Raw genomic sequence first — 24,999 nt, forward strand, 5'->3', positions numbered from 1 at the left:
CTAGTACTGTTGACGCGTCTGTATATTATGACAATATTTGAACGACTTCTTAAAATCTCAAATAACAATATATAGCTAAAATATACAAAGATTCCTGTCTAAACTGAAACTGTATACATGCACCAAACATCTTAAAGAGGTAGACCTAGGGTAAGGGACATAACTCTTGAAATCAGTGATATATTTTTATCATATTCAATTTCACCAAAGCCTATCAAGTTTTCATTTGAAACAGAATGAAATCCGTTCAAGTTACTTTGATGCTTACACGAGATTGATGTAAAATGCTAAATACAAACATTCCTATGATTGATTTGTAAAAGTTGTGTCCCTTACGCTATATCTACCGTCTTAACCAGGCACTTGTACATGTCCCTTTACATCAATTCAAACGTGAGTTGAACCTTGGTAGACCAAACAAATCTTAAAGTAAAAACTCATTTAATTTGGACAAATTTTACTGTATTTCAAACAACTTCAAAAGCTAGATAGAATCGTTAAATATATGGATGAAACATCTGAAAAGGTGGAAATTGTTCGATATTTTACTTTCTAATAGGTTCATTACTATAACTTGACAAAAACTTTAATGTAATTGTTTACTACAAAAGTGTAATTTTAAAACTTTCCAGCCCTAAGATTACTTTATTTGCTTTTTCATTGTACTTTGTTAAGATCTGATGATGATTATAGATTCAACTTAAATAATGCAGAATAAATTCGATAAACTTCAAAACATAGAGAAATGTAAACAGATGAAAAAAACAAATTAAAATATCATCTCATCTAAATCTTTTTGTCCTTGTGTATTATTCATTCTAGTCTAGACTAGAATAGTGCAACATCAAAGCAAACACATAATTGTAGAATTGCATGCATTGAGATTGAGAAAGAATTGTCTTACGTTTGTTTTATTGTGTCATATTTTCCATTTTTTCGTTATTATTATTTGTTGGAAGTTATAAATTCCACTATTATTTTTTTTAGATGAATATTCAGGTTATATCAATTTAGAATAATGGCAGTTGTGTAATCGAAACAAAAAATCACACAGGGTGTATGTAGCTATTCAAACTGACATTTGTTCATTTCATCGGTGATGTCACAGTCGATTTGATGTAACGTTGTCATGGGTAACTCAGATATTTTAGTATTACAGCATTAGCTTGATATATAAAATATACACCCGCAATTTATCCGATAAAAGTTGCTTATTAACATTTATATTCCTCGATGTGTCTTGTATACGATAATACATTTTATGTTTGTGAAAATCGTGTTTATTCTGAATTTTCAATATAGGATATGAAAGAAAGTACGAAACAGAGTAAGACTTCAATATTAAAACTGCATACAAGCACATTTTACACAATTGCAATTTTAGTCACATTTAACATTGGCTATATACTTAAAAAATGATACCAATGTCTGTTCTTAATATTCTCAGCAAGATAGGAAAAATGACAACATTGTTTTTCATACGTTTTAAAATCACATGAAAAAGCTATGTTTATCTTTTTTTCAGATGTTTTTTTTATGACCATCATGAGAACATATGTTTCAGACTTACGAATTAATGCGTGAAAACAATTTGATAAATATCATATGGCATTCATATGATTTAAATAGGGTTTCATATAAGAAAATTGTATGATTTATAAATGATTTTCAATAAGTCCGTGTATTTTTAAAAACGCAAACAAATATTTTAACCATTCTAGTCCTAAACATATGTTTAAATGTTGCAAGTTTTCCTGTGTATATCAACATTATCAAACAAAAAGTGTACAGTCCCCATTATAAATTGCTCTAATCATCATGTTTCATATCTATACACATTCATGAAAAAAACACTAAATTCCTAGATGTCCAGTAGAGGTTTTGAATGTGAGTATAAAAGACTGTTGCAACAAGTTAAAATTGAGCATATTGGAACTTCCAGCAAGATCCGAGGTAACAAAATAGTACATACACATCCATTATTTAACAAACACAAAATTACAGAGCAAAACACGTGTACAAGATTACTATACAAAGTCGATATTCTTCATACTAAAACACACGAGTTCTTTATCTGACATTCTATTATTAATTTTAAAACAAATACGAGATTATATTCTTATAAAGTAATACTGACAGTATATAACACTTTGGTCCCACCTGTTTTCCTATCCTTGCACGAACTACCTGTTTTATTGTTCTAGGGTCGATATAGGGGGCCACTAGTGGGGAAAGTGTAAAACATTTCAACACGTCGTATGAAATGCAAATTTTATTTTAAAAGTGATTAGTATTGCAATATGAAGTCAATAACAGTGTACTGACTTAAACTAAAAACGGTATACGTCAAATAGTCTTTATTTTTTGTAATATGTCCCGTTTCAATATGGCTTATATCTTGAAATGTTAAAAGAAAATAGAAATGATAAGGTCTACTGAAAAGGAATTTTTCTTTTCACAGGCAAATTGTTTCAGTTAATTTTAATAAATTTAACATGATTTTAAACTTAATTTATCAATAAAATGTTGTATATATGCAATGTAAACCTCATGATTTATTTGGTGAAAATAATATTTTTCATTAATTCCATATGAAAACTCAAATTACATCATTTCCAGGTAAAAAAAAAGATAAATCCCAGCAAACTAAACCATATTTTAAAAAGGTGATACATGAGTCTCATAATCAAAATTTATTTCTAAGGTAAAAGCTTATCGTTACCTACATTTAACGAGTAAATGACCTCACTTCGTTGTGGTCAATTTCATTTCATCTTAAACTGGTTTACGTTTCGGTCTTTTCTCTTTGCAATTTAGTATTTGGGTTTCATTTGTAAATTTCAGAATTAAAAAACTTTCTTATCAAACCTTTTTTGGGCTTATGGTAGACGCATATGTTAAAATAAATCTAGAGAGATATTGAGCAAACATTTTAATACCATAGTAAGTTTATTCTTAAGTTAGTGTGAAAAAAATAGCAAGGTAAGTTTCAATATTTTAAATAGAAAAAGGAACAGATATGGCGAAACACAACAAATGCACCATCGTATAACCTTTATGTAGTGGTAAATCATTATAGGGGTCACTAAAACGTCTTAAATAAGTGTAAACACACCTTCAAGTAATCTCTGGAAGGCCCGGGCAACAAAAGTAATTAAATCCTACGCAACATTGTTAAAATTTAGAGTTGCAATTAAAGTTTATCGGAAGAAAATATCATTTCTATCTGAAATAAAATTGAAATTCTGTCTATCTTTTTATAATTCATTCAGTTCTCCTTGCACTTTTAAAAATATTTGACGAGAATTTATTTAAATTTACGAATGCTAAATTAATCGTTTGTAACAAAAAATGTATTACAGTGTATGTTCTACACGTTAACTGGATCTTGCTCGCAAATATACTTTCTGTTAACATTACATTTGGCATCATTCCAGACGTAATTATACGATGACTGTAACATGATGCAATGTTGAACACCATCACCATTATCTGGTTGATTTGGATACCAGTCTTGAAATCCAGTTATTTGGGTTCCTAAATGGTCCCAGACAAATGTTCCTTCCAAAGTTAAATCATTTCCACCAATAAAATGGTCACCTCCTATAAATGAAGAAATGTATGGCGACTTTAAAAAAGTATGTGTATTAGTACCATGGTTACGAGATACACTAATGCGGCGGTTAATTGTATAATTATTGAATCAATGTTTTTATGTCGAACAAGAACATTTGTTCAGTTTAGAAAATTTGTGTGTACGATTTGAACAAGTTCAAAGAGTTGACTCTGTGAGGATAAAACTTTAGAAAAGATAACGGTTCAAAATAAGTTTCGATGTACTGTGTGAATATTTTTTCTTTTTTTTTAATGTTGTGTTGCTTGATTGTTTCTGTACTTTCTTGTTTTTAATATGTATTTAAGTGTGTAAAACATTACATGTACAAATAATTGTGCAAACTGAATGCCGAAAAATAAAATTTATTAGATCGACTAGCAAGGTAATCATTGTTATATTAAAAGTTTGTAAAGCGAAAGTTTGAATTTATATATTTGCATGAACTTTAAACACAAGAACGTGTATTATTTATTTCAATGAAAAAGTAATCAAGGGAACCAAGGTTATAGCGGTAATCAAAAGAATGTAATCCAGGGACAAAGACCAGACATGGAAAACAGACATACACAACAAAGAACATAAAGTAACTAAAATCATACATACAAAGTAACAAAAGTAAATGAGCAACTCGGACTCCACTAAAAAACTGGGAGCATGGACCAGGTGTACTGAAAGCTCATGTTCAGGACTTTTTAAATTGTTTTATATAAATAAATTTACGTTTTCAACACATGTGCCACATTGAACAATTTTATTGTACTTTAATCTGCCATTTACAAATGATTCTCAGTATAAATAAATCTTACCTTCTGTCCCTGAAGCTGCTTTTAGTGCATTATTTTCTTCCAGAGATTCGATCGCTGCCAGGTAACCTCCGAGTGACTCACATGAATCCTGAAATATTTCAATGTTTTATGATGGCTTTTATCCGATTAATTTTGTTATATTTAGTTCTGTCAGAACGAATAACTCTTGAATAGACAAGATTAATAACAAACCATAGAAATGATAACGCGTATGTTGAAACACAATAAACACACCAGGGTGTAATCAATGTAAGGACATATTGCCATTGAACATCGTTTGAATCTGTAATCAAGGGGCAGGGAGGGTCTCGGCGTGACTTTAAAAAACTCGCCCATCAACTTCATGATGATATTGTTATACCTATTTACAAATCATTATGCCAAATGAGAATATTATTGTATCATTTTTAGTATAAACCTTTTTTTATATTTTCTGTATGGTAGTATCACAACTGATACTTTTTGGGGTCCTTTCGATAACTTGTGGCAGTTGAAAGCAAACAGGAAACAGATGATGCATGAGTCGGGAATTGAATCCTGGGATTTGTATTAATATATAAAGCCTCTAGCGAGATATTCTGTGGTTCTGTTATGTAGTAGCAGAGATAACTGTAACAAATGTTTGAACGGATGAACAACGGACGGCGAATCACCATTACACACTTTCAAAAGGGGATAGTTCACCTTCATATAGTAAACAATACGTGAATATATGCCATTTTATTATTTATTTTGAAAGGAGACAGAAGTGATACAACTTAACATTTTACGTAGCTGAAGAAAAAAATCAGCAATTATTTCTATTTTTTTTTAATTTTCAAAGCTATCAAAAAAGTGTCTAAAGACATGTAATAAATGTTTGGTTGAGAGTTGTACCAGGAAGTGACTACACTTATAAATCAGTCGTCATTTTTTGTATAAAAAATGTATTGAAAATGTATTATAATATCATACAATTGTCACATGTAGCATTCAATAAAACGTTGACATTTTTTTGAAATATATCGAACGTTACCTTTGCGACTAACCAATAAGCCATTCCTCCTGGTGTAAATTGGTAACAACCTGTACCAATCATTTGCCATCCTACGTTACATGATAACTGTAGTGTTTGTGTCGTTGTTGGTATATTCTCTGTCGTTGCTGGTACATAATCTGTAATTTTATTTTATATAATTCATGTTTGTAAAATGAACTTTCTAAAACCCCTTTCTTAAATACATAAGTAGTTTCATATGTACTTGACATTTGACATGTGCCTACTCTTAAGCTGATGACTGTATATAACTGTATACCACATCTATGTCGAATAATACAAATAAAATGGATCAACTATGGATGGCACAAATAAAATGATTTTAAAGTTCTCTACAAAGCAACAACATTTTGCACAAAATAAAGTTTCCCATTTTCCAAAGAATTTGAATGCTTTGTATGTAATTCATTTCTTTTTAACCGATGCAATTAATCAGATAACAACATACAGCGTTGGGATGCATTTGTGATATAGAAAGGGTAATTTATTTTTCAAGTGCAACCTACTCCCCTTTTGTTTTTCTTTGTGTGTGTGTGTGTGTTTTTTTTTTTTTTGTTTTTTTTTTGTTTGTTTGTTTCGGTTTTGTTATTTTTTTCATGAACACCTTCTTGATTAATAACCTTTCAATGTATACAATAAGAATTGTTTTGTGATATTTTCTTACATGGGCTTTTTTCATGAATCAATTACCCTATAGTTTTTCGTGCGGTTATACGCATTTTAAGTATTTTTTTTAAATTTATTTAGTTATTTGTGGAAAAACTGTTGGAGAACAAATACATAACATATATCTACACATTCTCGAGCTTTTGTTCGCAGTGGACACGAAAAAAGTACCCATAAGGTTGATCTTTAAAAACATGAAACGTTCAAAATTATTTGAAACCGCGAAAAAAAAATAATACCCGTAACTATGTTTACTGAAAAGGATCCACGATTAAAAAAAACCTGAATACTATTGTAACTTTAAGAATACCAAATCTTTTTGCTGCCTGTTAATACCTTGATATTTACTTTATTCTGTAAAGTTTGAAGAATAAATGAAACCACAAAAATGTCAATTTTTACCTTAACGAGTTATAAAGTGGTCCGTAAATAAAAAAATAATTCAGTTTATTTTTCAATGACAAATTGATTCATAAATGGGAAGGTCAAGGGTACACGAAAAACAAATTAAGTGTGATGAATGGTAGATGCACGAGGGTTATCAGAGCCCGCGTACTTTAAACGATGAAAGTGTCTAGATCTTTACGTTACGAGTTTTATATATCATTAGTCGTGGAACAGAAAAAAAAAGTCATACTCCGATGCTAGACATCAGTATATTAATGCTACTATATAGTTCTCATAGATAATGAATGCAAAGTACCGTTGCAACATCCTTCACTATGATTGATTGATTGATTGTTGCGGTTTAACGTCCGAGCAGCAATATTTCAGCTATATTCAGACGATGAACATGAACATGAAATGATGATGAAATGAAAAATGGGATGGGACACAAGGACAATGGGTCGACAAATTTTGATTGCGACTGGAAATATAGAGAGGTGGGTAGGGTCGGGCAATTTGGCCTCTTTTGGCGGAGCCCTATGGTTCCTACTCCGGGAGAATACCACAGTAGGGTTCTTTAACGTGTGAGGACCATTCCACCACCTTGGGCACACAATCCAGTTGCTTGGTGGGCAGAGCGCCTAGCCTCTGGCTAGGGTTCTGAGCACTATTTAGTCGCCTTTTACGACAAGCTTAGCGCTGCTGCTGGCCTTTTCTTTTGACACCCGGATCTGCACGGGGCTACATCACTATGAGTTAAGCTTCTTAGCTAAAGAGGAGTAAAGGTTCTCAAATGTTGAATATATTTTCTTTCAAACTTTTCATGCTATACTACATATGATTGGTGGTAAATATTTGTATATTTTGAATGTCAACTTGACTAGGTGTTATGCCAATAAAACTTTGCGCATGAAAATTTTGAAAGTGTATCATACTTTCATTTGAAAATCAGGACTGTTGTTAAAATTTGTAACGTGGTTCTTAGCATATTTGTACCAGGCCATTGCACTGAATGGATACTCTGTGTTTTGTTTCTTTGATCTTGTCGTTAGATTTTTTTCATATCTCTCGTACATGACAAGATATTCAAAGATATATGTCAAAACATTGGAAGTGATTGTGACGTCATTAGACCTTCTTTACACTGTTGAATGAAAAAGACGTCACGCACCGAAATTTTGTAGATTTTATGCTAATATTACGGTAAAATGATAACGAAAATACAATAATCAGATTACCGATAACAGGAGAGCAATTACTTTTTCAGTATTGATCTTTAATGTACCTTTTATATTTTTTATATTAGTATATATCATTTTTGTTCATTTGTTTGTTTGGTTTTTTTTTATTTGGTGTTGATTCATTTTTTTTATTCATTTTATTTATTTATTTATTTTATTTTATTTTTTTTTTTTTTTTTGGCTACCTGACATTACAATTGCATAGCTTTTGTTTACATTCCTGTTTATACAATTTATTGACATTCAATGTAAGCGAATAAAAGAACGTCATTCAGTGAGCGGCTTGACGTTGTCTTTGTGGAAAGCATTTTTAGAATGGTTCAGTGTCTTATTTTTTTTAAGTCTCTTAAGCTTTATGAAATCAAAATGATTTTTCCTAGTATAACTCATCAATTTATGTGCCTAGAATGTATAGTTTTCAATGGTAGTGTTAGAGAACCTATCGATAAGATCGACGAATTAAAATCTAATTACTGGTTTGGAACAAAGATATTACAAGACAAGATAAAACAGTGCTCCATTGTATTGATCAGCATCTGCTGTGACAATATTTATAAACCATCATTAGTTACGAAATCCATAGTAATGGGCGTGTTAGAATAACAATTTAAGTACTCGTCAATCTAAATATTATGCATGAGATCAATATTACATCTATTATTTTAGTATGCTGTTTAAAATACTTCGATGTACTGAAATTCAGCAGTGCCTCAATATTAATATGGTTCATTAATTTAATTATGGAACTCACGATATTGATAAACCTTGAGCAAATATACAAAATAAAAAAAGCGACACACTTAGTGTGTTCTATAAGTGTACAGAGGCAAAATTATTTCACATGATTTTTACACGAATTTCACATGAATTTCACATGAATTGAGCAAATAAACTAAGTGACAGAGTTAATGTGAAATTCGGGTGAATGGAGCCTTCACGTGAAATTCAAACGAAAAGTTTACATGAAATTCGTGTTTAGTGAATTTCACATGAATTTCACGTGAAAAATATTTGCCTGTGTATGCTTAATATTAGATCCAGCATAAACAAAAACATTAAACCAACCAATCATCAAGAGCAATTTAGAAAACAAAGTTTAAAACGTTTCTCCTAGGCATAAAATGAAGGTTTGCATGTTCTTATGTATTATATATTCATTTTGTGGCATTACGTAACTCTGTAGAAAAGTGTCGATAATATGTAGACTAGCTATTCTACCCTCTTGACATAAAGTACATATTTTTTATGAATAAAAAATTAAAGAATTAGTTATTCAGTATTAAAGATAGATGTATCCAAACTTCTTACTACTTATCAAAAACTTTGAATGGCAATGACCAGACAATGTTAAAGACATCATACAGGAAACAAACACATATATTTGAAAAAATAAGTAACTATGTCTGAAACAATTATGGGTGTGTACGTCATCTGCATAACGATAAATATCTACCTATTTAATCAAGTCATGGCCCTTGATTGGACGTAATTCGTATTATGTCAACGCACATAACCCTCATCATGCTGCACGCTGAATGCCTTGCAAAGAGAAGACATCTTCAAGTGAACATCGATTAATACAACTTTTTAAGTTAGTTTCGTTTTGCCCCTATCAGAATATGCTTGAATGGTTGTTTTTCGGGGCCTTCAGTTTTTGGAATTGATATACTTCGTTTACATATTTTGAGTTTACCATTTGTTACGTCGTGGTCCAATCATACCACTCTTATGATTACATATTACTAACATTTTTTTAAAAAAATACAGTCTGTACACTCTTACATGTATTCAGTTTTATTCCTGGTTATCAATTAAATATCATGATCAGCGTCGTTATCTTTGTTTATGAAATATGAAAAAGTACTTCTCCGTCTAAGAATCAGGCAAAATGTGTATTAGGTGTGGCACATAAAAAAAGTATAGAGATTTTATTGCATTATCCAAGTATTTATACCTCATAACCCCAAGGAATTACTGTCAAAGTGTTGGTAAAGTTTGCCTTTTTAAGATATTGATAAGTCAAATTTAGTTGAAATGCACTGTAAAAAATGACGGAACAATTTTCCCGAAATATTCTATTATATAAGCAGTCAAAATATATCTACGTCACCTATGCTTCAGGATAAGTTTAAATAGTTTTTCAGTTGTTTTCTAGATTTGTTTGAATATGTTTGAGGCTAAAAAGACTAAATTGAGAAAATTGATGTGCCGTTCATTGCCTGATTCTTACACAGAATGGTACTTAAAGAGTAATCAAGAGAACCAAGAAATCAAAAGAATATAATCCATGAACCAAAACGAGGCAGGGCAAACAGACACACACAGCAACAAAATATAAAATAGCTGTTCCAGAAGCCTATTTGTTCTAGCGCGATACAAAAAGTCTGCGTAGTTTCGGCAAGCTCTGGCATAACGTATGAGTTGTGATATGAACTCTCCATACGCAGGTGCTGAAGGGATGTTGCCACAGATGAAAGGAAAGTTGACAATTTTGAATGAAAAGTCATCACATTTGTCGTAAAGTTTAGTCAATAGTTTTCCATTATCATCGATTTCTAAGTGTAGGTCAAGATATTAGGCTGACTTCACAGTGTAGTATCCTTTATCTCAAGTTGTTTGGGGTAGATGCAATGTATCAAATCCCCGAAATTATGATTGATTAAAGATAATACGTCACCTATGTAGCGGAAACTGAGATTAAAGGATTTAGCCAAAAAAAAACGATATTCTTCCATTTGGATCAGATCAGCTATAAAGTCAGCCTCATAAGAGTGAAGGAATAGGTCAGCAAGTAAAGGAGCACAATTTGTTCCCATTGGAATGCCGACCGTTTGTTGAAAAACACGTCCACCACACTGGACAAATATGTTGTCGATTAAAAATTCCAACATATCAAATAATTCAATAATATATTCCATTTGATAAAAAATAATTGGATTATTGTAATGAAAATTGTATTATGTTTACTATATGTACATGTTGTAACTAGAATCCTTTGAATATGTCTAATTGGGGTTAATATTTTCATAAGAGTTCATGGATCAGTTAAACAGTTATACATGTAATGCCCCTCCTATATGATTTCCGCATAGTTAAAGAAAATAGTGAGCAAATGATACTACACAGCCACACGTGCTAAAGAATAGGTGACGTGTACGACATTTGCACAGATTTGTGTAGCACACTAGTTAAAACAATAGTTGTGTGACCATGTATTTTATTCTAATTCATATCATCGAGTATCCTGTCTTACACATTTTCGTTGCGGTAAAATGTTTCGAATGTTCTTACAGTGACTTTCCTACGACCATGACAGTCTTTTGTTACCAATCTGGTTAACAATTCAATGCATTGACAAAGATATTGGGACATTTAAACTAACCAGTTGCTATTGAAAGAGTTGATGAATACTCACTTATGAATCTTTTGAATGAGTTGATGAATAGGTAGACACTCACCCATGAAAGTTTACCTGGTCAGGTGTCAGGCAGCCAATACTGGCTATGTTTCACATCATATGGAATTTTCTCAGCTTGTGAATATTACTCACAATGGGTTTTGAGGGATTTTAATGTGTCTTTTACATAATTTGTATTTTTTGCACTTGCTAACACAGGAAAAGTACTTATGTGGAAAACTATTGGTTGTAAATATTGTTCATATTTTTCCAAGAAAAAAGCTTTTAACCAACAGGTCCCCAACTGGATAGCAAATATGAAATGGCAAATTGAAGTAAAATAGTAACACTTTCATGAAATGAACAATAACTTTAAGTTACAATGTTATGTTACTATATTTATTTGTCCCGTCTCAAAGCTGAATCCATTGAATACTGGTTTTTAAATATATGCGTTGAAATATATTCCTTCAAAGTATCTACTTTATCAATAGTTTGGATTCTTATAAATTTCTTGCACACATTTTATATTATTTAAAATATACATGTACAAAATGTATATATAGTTCTGACAAAATTTAATGCACTTCAGCCATAAGTATAATTCCAATAAAATCATTTTCACACATAACACTCAAATCAGAGCTGTAAATCATAGCACTTAATCCAGAATGAAAATGAAACTAAGAAATATTCTCCATATAATTCCAGTTACATGTACATCATTGCACGTAATCCCAAGCTGTACTTCCAATGGAAAAGAAAACCAAGTAATCCAAATCTTTAATTTAAAAATAACCATTGCACTAGATCCCAAACTACATTTTACAGTAATGAAAATCATTGCACTTTAAAAAATGCAATAAATCAAAATAAACTATTACATTGGAATGAAAATCATTGCACTTCAATAATCCACAAATGAAAATTATTATTAACATGAAACTTAATCCCAAACTGAAAACCAGTGTAGTTAATCCGGAACATCATAATTCCAATGGAAATCCTTCACAAATTGATGAAGCACTTAAATCACTTTTAAGCTTACTCATACTCAAAATTGAATAAAATAAACTCATAGCACTATTTCAAAAATTTTTATTCACGTGAACCTCGAACTGTTTGCATTTTGTATAACACTTGTTCCTTGACAATAGTATGAATCATATATTTTTCAATAAAAGGGCACATTGGTAGGCCTATTCCGGTTTTATGAATGAGGGAATAAATACTAGTTGAGGTCTCATTTTTATAATAATATTTAAGATTTCTGTGCAATGTTGTTAAGATAAAATAAGTACTTTAATATACTATTCTAAATCATGGTTTTCAACCTTGTCAACAAAATACAAAACAAAATATTATTTATTAAATTTGAACTCCCCTCACCAATGATAAATAGAATAACCCAGGTAGCTGCTTCAGATTTAAATAACTAGGAGCTAGCTATGATAAGATTCATAAGTCAGTATTCATCAACTCTTTCAATAGCAACTGGTCAGTTTAAATGACCCAATAGCTTTGTCAATCCATTGAAGTTTAACAGATTGGTAACAAAAGACTGTCATGGTTGTAGGAAAATCACTGTAAAGATAACTACAAATAGAGTTTGATGGTTTAGAGAGTTTTCATGGAACAACTGATATAAAGGCTAAACATGTATGTGCTTATAATATATGATTTTACAAATGTAAACCTACTTAATTCACACATGTAAATAAATCATCAGCGTCTGAAAAAAAATTATAATAAAAAGTTTGGCCTACACCCCTAAAAACAAATATATATTCTTACCTTAAACCAGATATTTTAAACAGTAAAAACAGAGAATAATATTGGCCTGTGGTTGAAAACATATTATCTGTCCCGTAAAATTTCAGAAAATATATTCTGACCCCACATAATTTGCCAGCCCAGCATCCCCTCCCCCATAGTCATTTCTAACATTTGGAAGTAAAATAATCGATTTTTTTTTATCACAAAACTCATTTTTATATTATTTTACTAATTTCAAACCCCGCAAAATAAATGATATTCTGAGATCGTGTAATATTGTCATGCGTATTTTTTGCAAGTCTGGGTACAAATTGATAGAAAATTCCCTTAGGATTTTTTTTCAATATTCTGTTGCTTTGACAGTGATACTTCATCTCGGCAGAATAATCAAGGTAAATGAATAAAATGGTTGGGTCAGACTTGTTTTCATTCGACTCACAAACGTCTGTAATTTAATTATTAACTGAAAGATTTTCAGGTATGGAGTATAAACAACTAATTCTGTACTTCTCATCGGCTTCAACCCACATTTTACATCATTCAATGGTAGTCCAGATCTACACCTTAATTTTAACCTACAACAGTATATCAGGTAGGATCGGAAAATAGCATGGAACATTCCTGTGTTTACATAAGATAGGGGCATAATTAAAAATCATTATGGATATTAAGTTGTGCAACACAATAATATACCTTTATCATAAAATAAGCAGACATGATCTTTCTTTTTGAAACAGTTTCCATTTATGAAGAAGAATATCTACTTTTTTTTACAGCGCCATGAGAAACAGGCGGTAATTTTAGCTTAGGGGTATGTGGTCCCTTTATCAAATTTCATAACACGTTACTTAAATTGCTTACATTACGTTCGATTTCACTATTTGCATGATAAAAACATAATGAAACATTACAAACCCAAAGCGATCAACAGAATAAAAAAAACAGTATTAGGTTTCGTTATCACTTCCGGTTCAAATGGCCAACCCGCTTTATAGTACCAACCATGCACTAAACATAGTTGTATGCATTGTGGATGCATAATACGTGTGTATTCTGAATAAAAGTAGTCAAATTAAACCTGAGGATATGAGTTTATAACTATATATTTTGTAATTTACTACAAAAGTATATACATATTGTTCACATGCGTGTTAATTTCCCTTTATGCTGTCAGAAAGGGTAAACATGGATTTTCAGTATACAGTTCCTGAACCGATCCGCGCAACTGTTCGACGGATCGATGACCGCTGACTGATTGATCGATCACGGGTGGATAAGCGATGACTGGGGACCGATCTGACCGCAGGTTTTGTTACGTAAAATGACGGATGATCGGTTCATGTAAATTAAGAATTTCCACTGGAATGAACCCAATACACTTCCATAATTGGTGTTTAAGCTATTATGTAAATATGCGTACAATCGACAAACGAAACAACGGAATCCGTAAAATCTGTCAGCGGTCACGTTATGCGATTAACGGTTTAATAGATCGGTTTGACGGATCGATGACTGATCGGAAACCAATCGGTGATCGATGACGGATCGCGATTTTAGTTGCACGGATCGGTTCAAGTACTGTAATTAAATCAGTCAATTTTGTGAAATCTTACACGATCATCGTATAGCATTGGCATGATGATTTAGAAGCAATTTTTAAGTTTCCATTGGAAAGGCAACTTTAAGATGCCATTTGTCCTCGGAATTCACAGTGAAACTTAAAAACAACTTTTTCTACATGCACAGTAATTAAAACGTTAGAAAAGACCTATCGATAGACAAATCGTAGTCAAAGTGCATGTACATCGATACAAAATAATAAATGGCACACTGCAATCATAATAAATGCGAAAACATGACACAGTATTTTTTTTCTAATTTTCTTTTATCTTATTTAACTCTTAGAATATAATCAGTCCAATTATAACATTACCTCTTCTCCTTGATGTATATATTTCTGAAATCATTAGGATGAAGTAAATTAAGAAATAAATCACGGAAACTCCATTTTGTCATTGTTTTACCACGGGCTGGCCATTTATGTCGTATGGTTTTACCCATTTACCCGAAAGCGAGAGGTTAAATAACGACATAAATGGTCAGCCGATAATAAAACATTATTTTTAACTTTCTGTTAAGAACTATTAACTCTCGGTTTCGGAATTGGCTTTCTATTACGATAGATGTTGTTTTGAGTACTTCTTTTATGCAAATCATGTTTGACTTTAGATCTTCCTATATGCCGCTGATAAGAAGTTACTACTTGAGATACGTGTATGATTGATTGATTGATTGTTGGGGTTTAACGCCCCAGCAGCAATATTTCAGCTATATTCAGGCGATGAACATGAAAGGGATGATAAAATGAACATGAAACGATGATGAAATGAGAAAAAGGGATGGGACACAAGGATAAATAGGGTCGACAAATTTTGATAGCCACAAGATAAAAGGTAGGGATGGTTAGGTTCGGGCAATGTAGCTTCGGACCGTATCGAATACTACAGCAGGGTTCTTTAACGTGCAAGGAACGTGGCATCTTTCCCAATACGGTGCACCACTATGGTGTGCGGTCAGGTTTTCCGTATTATTGCCTGAAGACCCCAGCATGTAACACGCTAGTGGTACCCCATTCCACCACCTGGGGCACACATCCCAGTTGCTCTGTGGGCAGAGTGCCTAGCCCCCGGCTAGATTTCTGAGCACTATTAAGTCGCCTTTTACGACAAGCTTAGCGCTGCTGCAGGCCTATTCTTTTGATACCCGGACCTGCATGGGGCGAGATACGTGTACAGTATATCGAAATTAGCAATATAAATGATTGGTATTTTTATATTTAATTACAGATGCCACTGCTGGTGGTTCAAAGGTCCCCGATAGTATCTACCAACTCCGATTTATTAGATAGTATTAATCATATTCAATAAAAGAAATGGTGTTATAAATTTTGAAATACCGGAAATACAGAGTCTTTATTCCTTGTATTGCATGTGATAGAGACTCCCGGTGATGGATTTTGGCTTCCTTTTTCGATAGTTTTAGGTCTGAGTATAACTAAATTAATTTAGTATTAATTTGTATACAATTAATGTTTTGTACTAAGATCTTCCTCGTATATTTAATTGTAATGCTGCTGATGAGTTTACTTCTTGAAAAATGTTAACAGTATATCAAAATCTGCAATATATATATTATTGGTATTTTTGAATTTGTTAGAAGTAATTTGATTAGCTGTGATTTAAACGTAGTGTCGAATGAAAATTAATATTTCATAATAATATAATAATGGTACATCAAATTTAGAGAATACACAACTTGTATTTGCTACTATCATTTCTTTTGTTTCCTCACAGTATTACTTAAATAAAACTCTTTTCCTAATACCAATAGTTGTTTCATTTTAAGAGTAATCAAGGGAACGAAGGTTGCAGCAGTTATCAAAAGAATGTAATCCAGGGACAAAGACCAGACATAGAAAACAGACATACACAACAAAGAATATAATCATACATACAAAGTAACAAAAGCAAATGAGCAACTTGGACTCCACTAAAAACTGGGAGCATGGACCAGATGCACCGATAGCGTCCTCTACTTTTCTAGAAACACCCGCCGAGTTGCTCATAAAAAGTCAAGTCCGGGTTAGACGAAAGAGATAAGAAAAACTATGACACATAAGTCCTAACAGTAATGGTAAAATCATTTGATTGCTTTCAAACATTACTACTTTTACATCTTGTACCAAAGTCCCATGAAAACATTGTCTGCAGCAAATTTAAGACGATATTGTAGAGCTTCCATTAAGACGTAGATTATGTTCTGCGTACCAAAATACAAAAACAAATGAAAGTATGCGATGTCTTAATAGAAAATATATTACTTTCAATTAAATAGGTTGCTTTTAGTTCAATTTATGAAAATTAAGATCAATATATCATTGCAAATAATACTTTAATTTAATAAGTGTATTTAATCTTAATCTTCTTAAATTGATAAAATAAAGCACTTTGATCATTTTTCAATCCTGTAAGTAATATCTAATATATTTTTTTAAAAACATTCCAAATGTCCATAGTTTGCTGAAAACGTGTACAAGGATATCTCACTCTACTGAGCTGGGAACGTTTAGTCGACTAACTGTGCAACCAAAATATCAATCGTATACATTGTAATTCAGATTTTATAATTGCAGAAATGCGCCAGACATAAAAATTCGCATTTACCAAAACTGAAAACTTGCATTATGGAATTTTGAACATATTGATAATTGATTTTACATATATCGGTGTGCTGTTTAATCGCTCCTAATTGTAGCATCTCATCAACAGCACCAGAACTTGATAGTAGGAAGAAACAAATATAAGGCAAAATGTGTAAATTATGCTATTGGTATGATTCCAAAGTTCAGCATTATTCAATAGTATTATTTTATCACGAGAACATTGCATAATTCTTCCATTCTATGAATTTATTGTTTTGGCAATCGGTCATGTTTAATCATACATCGCCATTAGAGCCACTGAACATAATTAAACTGTAGATAAGTTATAGATGTTCGTTATTCCGTTTAAACTGTAAGCTTAGATAAGTTATAGATGTTCGTTATTCCGTTTAAACTGTAAGCTTAGATAAGTTATAGATGTTCGTTATTCCGTTTAAACTGTAAGCTTAGATAAGTTATAGATGTTCGTTATTCCGTTTAAACTGTAAGCTTAGATAAGTTATAGATGTTCGTTATTCCGTTTAAACTGTAAGCTTAGATAAGTTATAGATGTTCGTTATTCCGTTTAAACTGTAAGCTTAGATAAGTTATAGATGTTCGTTATTCCGTTTAAAATAACAAGTTGTTGTTTTGTTAAAGATATTTAATGCTAAAATAATATAAGTAAAAAAAATATTGGGTCGGTGTACTCGTTTTTTTTTTAGATATAAACATTTGAAATGTTGGCGAGGAAAAGATTTTCCATAGATTTTGTCTAAGTAGGTTTTGTGTATTGAAAACAAGGCAGAAATAACAAGGTTTCATAAAAAAAAGTTATCAAATAATATTTAAAGATGTGTTTAATAAATAAATCATATGATTAATAAATCATACATTTCATTATCATTTGTGATCGCAGACTATTCTATTTCAGAATTATTCAAACATAACCTTTAAGTTTCATGCTATAACTTAGGTTTGTTGCATTTTCTGTTCTAAAACAGATCGTTTACTACTTCAAATATGTTCTTGAAAACTTTTTTTAATTACAAGTGCGTAAAGTTTATAAGCAAATCAATTGTATTTTCGTATTTATAACAACTAGTAAATAGATCTGTACTTGAGAATATTCCTTGATCATTTTATATTTAATACAAATAAACGGAAATTTTAAAAACACTCTCTTTCCTTTTTCTCTTATTGTTGGTGATGCAATTCGTTGTAGTTGAATCTACAAATAGCAGAGTGTAGCTTTATCGGAACTTGCGGCTAAGGATTTTTTTTATAATTGTCATTTACTAAATGACGTTATTGCTTAGAAAATAAATGGTCAGATAATAGTCAAAATATAACTCGATAAAGATTATAATGCTCGATGGTGATGAATTAGTTTACCTCCCTATCAATTTAAAAAAAAATAATTTTGTTAAAAATCTGGTCCAGTAAATACAGTGCTTTAGTATAGTAGCATGTACTCTTTCAGACACCTCCTTAGTATTTGATGCCATATATGACCGAGGAGTATTTTCTCAGACCTTTAACATGTATGTTAGCGGTTTTTACTTTAAAAATATACTAAAAATAATTTATCATATAGTCTTCAGACGCGTAAAGTTAAAAAAACAAATGATATTTCTGAAATCTATACCTTTATAAAACAAGATCAGCACTTGAAACTGGGCCTTGAGCATTCCTAAATTTGATATTGAAATGTCAAATGCAAATTTCTTTTTTTTCTCCGTGATTGCTGTTGATGCAATCAGTTCAGTAGTCAGTTCTACAAAAGGTAAGGTATCGGTATTTGCTTTTAATTGAATTTAATTGGCTGTTAAATGATGCAAATTTGTAAAAAAAAAAAAAAGTATTTGTACACAAGATTGACAAAATATTGCTAAATTTAATTCGTTGTTAAAGTATCGGTTTATCTCCTCCCCAATTTGCCTTTTTTTATTCTATATATATAGAGAGAGAACCATGTGTCGTTTCATTGTGCAGCAGATTGCAACAAATATCTTGTAATTGTCCTAATACAAGTTCCCTATTGGTACGGTCTGAAATATCTTTGGGCCTAATAGTCCAGCGTTGATAAGTTGATTACGTCTTTTGCGTAATCATTCGGGCGCCATATTTGACAAACCTTATCCTGGAAAATTATGTGATTCTTTTTGCAATTAATTAACGAAGCTAGCGAATGTTTTCCAAGACAGATGTGGTTCTCAATCGTAAGTACAAAATATACAAAAATAAAGAAGCCATGAAGCTAATTTAAGCTTTCTTTTGGTTTTGTTTTGTTTGTAAAATGTCCATTTTCTGTGAATTTCAATAACTTAGTTTACCAGACTGATATGAGAAAGCTTGATTCTGATGGTGCAAAAAGTCAAATTTAACTTTCATAATGATGGGTTTTTTTCACACCATATTTCACCCTCTGTATGCCTGATTCTATCATTCTGTCAGAGACTTAAAGACTTGAGTAAGAACCCCATATCCTGATACTTTTTCCTAAACTGTTTACTCAAGTTGAGGCGTGGCTATATTTATACTTAAATCTAGATTTTCAGTGATTCTTAGTGATGATCGCATGATTGAAATACAGTTCAACATATATTCACAACATTTAAACAGTAGGAAGTAGAATTTGAGCGAAATAAAAAGACGACGGCAACCAGTGATGTATGAATAAGGCTTAAGTGTTAAAGGGTTGACAAATAACATATATACCTACTCGTTGTACGTAGCACAAATCTTTTAGGGGCTTATTTTGTATTTGGTCTCCTCAGTCCCCGAGAGTAACTACTTATGAATACATAGTTTATGAAGGAGAGCGACTGCCTTATTCCTTTCCTGCTTGTGGTATTTTTTATTCTAGATACAAGTACTTGAATTATTGTATTGTGTATCTAGAATAAACATCCATATCCACTTTTTTATGTAAGCGCTTTAACTTGTTGTGCATTGTTGTACTGTGTCAGGTTGTATGACAACGAACTACCATTTTCATTCGAAGTAGATGCAGTTTTATTTAGGGATATATCCGGCAGGGGTGAGCTCCCATCTTATATCTTTTTTTAAATGAATTACCGGTATCATAACAAATCATTTTGCAAAAGAGGGGAAAATGGTTGATTTCCCCGTTGGAATAATAAAATAAAATTGACTCTATCTTATTTTTAAGACTTTTAGATGCCCACTCCTTTTTTGCTTTAGTTCCAAAAGAAAAAAAAATGGATCACTCAAATGAATGGGCAGGCCTTCCCTGACGGTAAAACAATACGTCCCGGTTGTATAGCTATATAATTAACCTGTGTCTCTTCTCTGATACTGCATCAACTTCTCAGCAAATGGACGACAATCAATAAATCAACCAATAAACAAACAGTGTTTCACGTTAAATTAATTCTCCATTTTATTTCAGCAAATGGACCTCCGGAATTTGTTTTGGTTGTTTTTTTTTTCTGCAATATTATCTCCATTTTATCTGAATTCAAAAATTTATCATAAAGGGATAAGCTACCTCATATTGTCCGATACAAAAGTCATGTTTTCCTTTCCTCTTTCCTCTACCCTGGACTTTTTATGAGCAACTCGGCGGGGGTTCCTAGAAAAGCAGAGGACTCTTACCCTACCGGTGCATCTTGTCCACGCTCCCAGTTTTTAGTGGAGTCCGAGTTGCTCATTTGCTTTTAGTACTTTGTATGTATGATTTTAGTTACTTTATGTTCTTTTACGTGTTTGTCTGTTTACCATGTCTGGTCTTTGTCCCTGGATTACATTCGTTTGATTTCCAATAGAATCTTGGTTCCCTTGATTACTTTTCCATGTTCCCAATCCGAAATGTGAAATCCTATTCTTTGATTGAATTTTTTAGCAAAACGACTCTTCAACCGCAACACCATATTGCTTCCAATATCGAAGGGGATTTATCAAGATTTTCAATCAAAACGTGACGTCACATATCGAAGATGACATAGTAGAATACACAAAAAATATTCTAATTCGTCTTCAAGAGAGTTATACGAACAATTTCATCTGAGATGGTAAAATGTATTAGTTTAATTAAGAGCATAAGCGAGCATGTTTTTCTATTTCAATTTTACCATATATCAAATAAATAGTTCAAACCATAAATAAGGAGAAATAAACGGTGGGTTGTACTTGACATTAAATTGTCCACTGCTATTTTACATTTAGGTCTTCTGCCGTTTCAATACGAGAAACCGACTCTACTCTAGCTTATATTTCTATGGTAGCTTGTAAGGGATATTGACATTATTTCAAGATATTTTTGTTATATTTCAATTATCAATTTGACTTGACAAAATAATTATCATGCTAAATTGCTAATTTAGCTAACACTAAGTCGACTTAATCATGTAATTATCATGATAATTTTGTAATACGTTGACATAATTGTCCTGTTTTCTTGCCTCAAAGTCATAATAATGCGCTGGTATGCCATCTTTCTTTCATAATGTAAGATAACTTATCATGACATTTTCATTTTAAAGTTATCTTGACAGGATAATAATCATGCTTATTTGTCCTTTTAGCTAACACTAAGTCGACACATTCGGAAAATTTTATGATAATTATAATAATAAGTTGACATTATCCTCTTGTTTTCTGGCTTTATCACAGCGTAGGCTTCCAGAGCGTAACAATTATATTGTCAAGTCCACTTGATAGTAGTAATTACAACATCATGACAAATTATCTTGACATCTTGACAAGTCAATATCCCTTGCATGTCACCATAGAATTAGAAGCTAGATGACTATATATTGGTTTACAATAAGTAATCTGTAGCAAATTTGAATGTAAAATGGCTAAATTGATCACCGCTTGCATAAAAGAGTTTCGAAATAATACCATATCAAACCAAGAACAAAAGAAAAGAAAACAAGCCAAAGTTCATATAGTAATAAAAGTTACATAATAATGAACGAACGCATAAAATGAAATGCTATCGTCCTAAGCAGCTTTAACTGTGATACAAATGTCATTTATATTATCACCAGAATGATTAAAGTCAATGCATTTAACGATTTCATAGCATTTGTTTTCATTTGACTTATTTGCGGGCTGTGGAAAACCCCCGTGATCCACTGAGTCCTTATCAATTTGATCATATTGGCTTTTACAATGTTATAAGCATATTACCGAGATACTTCAGTTTTTTTTTTATTTGCATAGTTACATAATGAATCATTAGAAGTGATGCAGACACATTGCTTGCATGATGACAACTTTACTTTCTAAATGATACAGGTTCGAGATAAATACATCCCGGTGCACCGACCTGCATGAATAAGTAGATTACATATCATATAGTATAAGTTGCTGACTTTATACGCTCTGATGAGCATTTTGTATAAGTAAAATAATTGTTGAAGGAAGTAAACTCTGTTAAAAAAATGAAGAACTTCTGATCGAGTGTATCATTTGAGTTACAAACACAAAATCCATAAGAAGATTATTATATTTCGTATTTAAAAGTTTCCATTCAAGCAATGTATTCCTGACACACCCATATTGTATGATATTGCACGCTCTACGTTTTGGTTGAAAGTGATATTGCACGGCTAACGTCAGGTGAAAAGTGTTACTTGTAGCAAAAATATCAGATTTAATATTGATCGGTCAAATTTCTTATAAGCATATTTGCCTAAATTTACTAACTAAACTTTAAAAAAAAAGAACATCAAAATCAAATACATACAAAAAAATGCTTATAAATACATAACTCGACCAAATTAGATGTGTACCAAAATATTTGTTTTAAAAATCGCGATGAAGAAAAACTCACTCGGTGGAAAATTTCTAAAATCTCTACAGAGAATAGTAATAAAACAATTATGTCAGCTTGGTGCATAGGCCTCGGTCCATATCTCTTTTGATAGCCATAAAAATGATATCACAGGCACTAAGCTGCCATAATTGCATAGTGTTACGTGCAGTATGTAAAGCAAGATTTAAAGATCATAACAATTACATAACTGGTTAATATAATTGTATTGCGAAGTAAACTATGCTACTCCACTTATAAAAAAATGCTTCTTTCCTCTTAATTACTCTCTAACTATGTTACATGTAGCCCTTCAGACTCACAAATACAACGCGTTCCAATAAATAAAGAAATGATTTTAATTTTTTAAAAGGTTATAGGCAAAAATCTGGTTTTGATCAGTTTATACTTCTAAAATACCGCTGTGCGGCTTAAAGGTGCCGTAAACGAGAATTTGTTTTATTAGAAACATTCCTTTATATCATATTCAAAATCAAAATTATACACACATACTGATAACGTTTTGTTATGAATTTCTTTGTCATTAATTTTAACAAACATGCGGTTGTTCTAAATTGCAATTTGTCGTTTTATTGTTGTTTTTGTTTGGGCCTTGTTTTTGTTTTTGTTTTGGCTTGTAATTTGTTTGTTTGTTTTGGTAGCTTTTTGTGTTTGCCTTGATTTTGCTATTTGTTATATGCATTTTCCTTCCTATGACTTTTTCCAAAACTTTTCCCTTCCTAGAGCAATTTCAGAAACAAAGCACAATAATAAAAGATTAATTCATGGCATTTACATATTTTATAGTGGTTTTCCTATATTCGAGCCTCGTGCAGGTCCGGGTGTCAAAAGAATAGGCCTGCAGCAGCTCTAAGCTTGTCGCACAAGGCGACTAAATAGTGCTCAGAACCCTTACCGGGGTCTACAGAACAACTGGTTTGTGTGCCCCAGGTGGTGGAATGGGGTACCAAAACGATTCTGTTCTCTAAAGTTTCGGGGGTATTGCCTCGTTTAAGCTTTTTAAGCTTTTCATTTGACGAAAAAGTAATACATACACTGAGTTTTATTTAATTTACCTTTTGGTATGTAGAAAAATGTCCCCATTTCTTCTATGCATAATGTAAAATCCGTGACAACAGTGTCATGAAGAGTGCAAGTTCCTGGCAGGTTTGAATTATAAAAAAACGATAGACATCTAGCGTTGGACAAGCAATTATCACTACATTGACATAAGGAAACAGAGTTTATTTGGGTAATTTTAGAGTTTCCACTGCATACGATATTTGAAACTCCGATGAATTTTTTGAACTCTTTGACATTGATCTGACCATCACAATATTGAAGTACAAAGCAAACTCCAAAAAATATCCAAGCATCCCATATTATGATATAAACCATTCTATTGTTGTATAACATTAGGAAGTTAAACTATGTTTTCCTGCTTTCAACTACTCAATCATATACAGCAAAGTGACTGCCTTGAAAATAACTCGGCACTTCTAGTCACAAAAGCTTTTATCCGTACATGTTTTGAATGAGTAAGTACAAACTTTTCAATACTCTCTCGTTTTTAGTTATTGGATTACTTAAGATAGTCGATTATGGCTGTGTTAGCGCAAATTATCGTATACCGTGTATCTATGCTGATGTAAAGCAAGTCCTTGCAGGGCAAATCGTAAAACTGTGCAGACCTATAATTTGAATCCAAGTGATGTTCCATGTATAAAATGATAATTGATTAATGAATTTAATTAGCAACGCAAGTTTCCGAGTGGGCTATGTCACCGCAATGTGTTAAATAACTTAGTTTTAATTTCTAATTTCAAGGTTGGCTTTATGTAGATATCTTACCAAGATATATTACTATTAAATGAGGTAAAACAGAGGAAATTGTTTATGTCACGTGATCAGTGCAACACCGATCAACTTTCATTAAAAAAGTAAATACTAGTATCTGACTTTTCTTATCGAAAAGTACGTACTCTTACCCAGGAATGATATTTTTTTAATAATTGTAGAAAACCATATGTTTATGACTAATACATTATTCATACAATGCACGTACATAACAATGACGTATTGATAAGA

General features: G+C 31.8%; 1 protein-coding gene across 1 annotated transcript; it reads right to left on the reverse strand.

The window, feature by feature from the left end:
• Positions 1-810: 810 nt before the first annotated feature.
• LOC148598630 (aggrecan core protein-like) lies at positions 811-24,570 on the reverse strand. The gene is made up of 4 exons (XM_088562057.1): positions 23,988-24,570; positions 5,438-5,577; positions 4,423-4,510; positions 811-3,603 (listed from the first exon to the last, which is right to left on the reverse strand). The coding sequence occupies exons 1-4, from the start codon at positions 24,325-24,327 to the stop codon at positions 3,371-3,373; spliced, it is 801 nt and encodes a 266-aa protein (XP_088418183.1). The 5' UTR covers positions 24,328-24,570; the 3' UTR covers positions 811-3,370.
• Positions 24,571-24,999: the final 429 nt, after the last annotated feature.

The sequence above is a fragment of the Perna viridis genome, chromosome 14 (assembly GCF_037379345.1).
Source record: "Perna viridis isolate PV_CMFRI_1.1 ecotype Kerala chromosome 14, ASM3737934v1, whole genome shotgun sequence".
Classification (NCBI taxonomy): domain Eukaryota; kingdom Metazoa; phylum Mollusca; class Bivalvia; order Mytilida; family Mytilidae; genus Perna; species Perna viridis.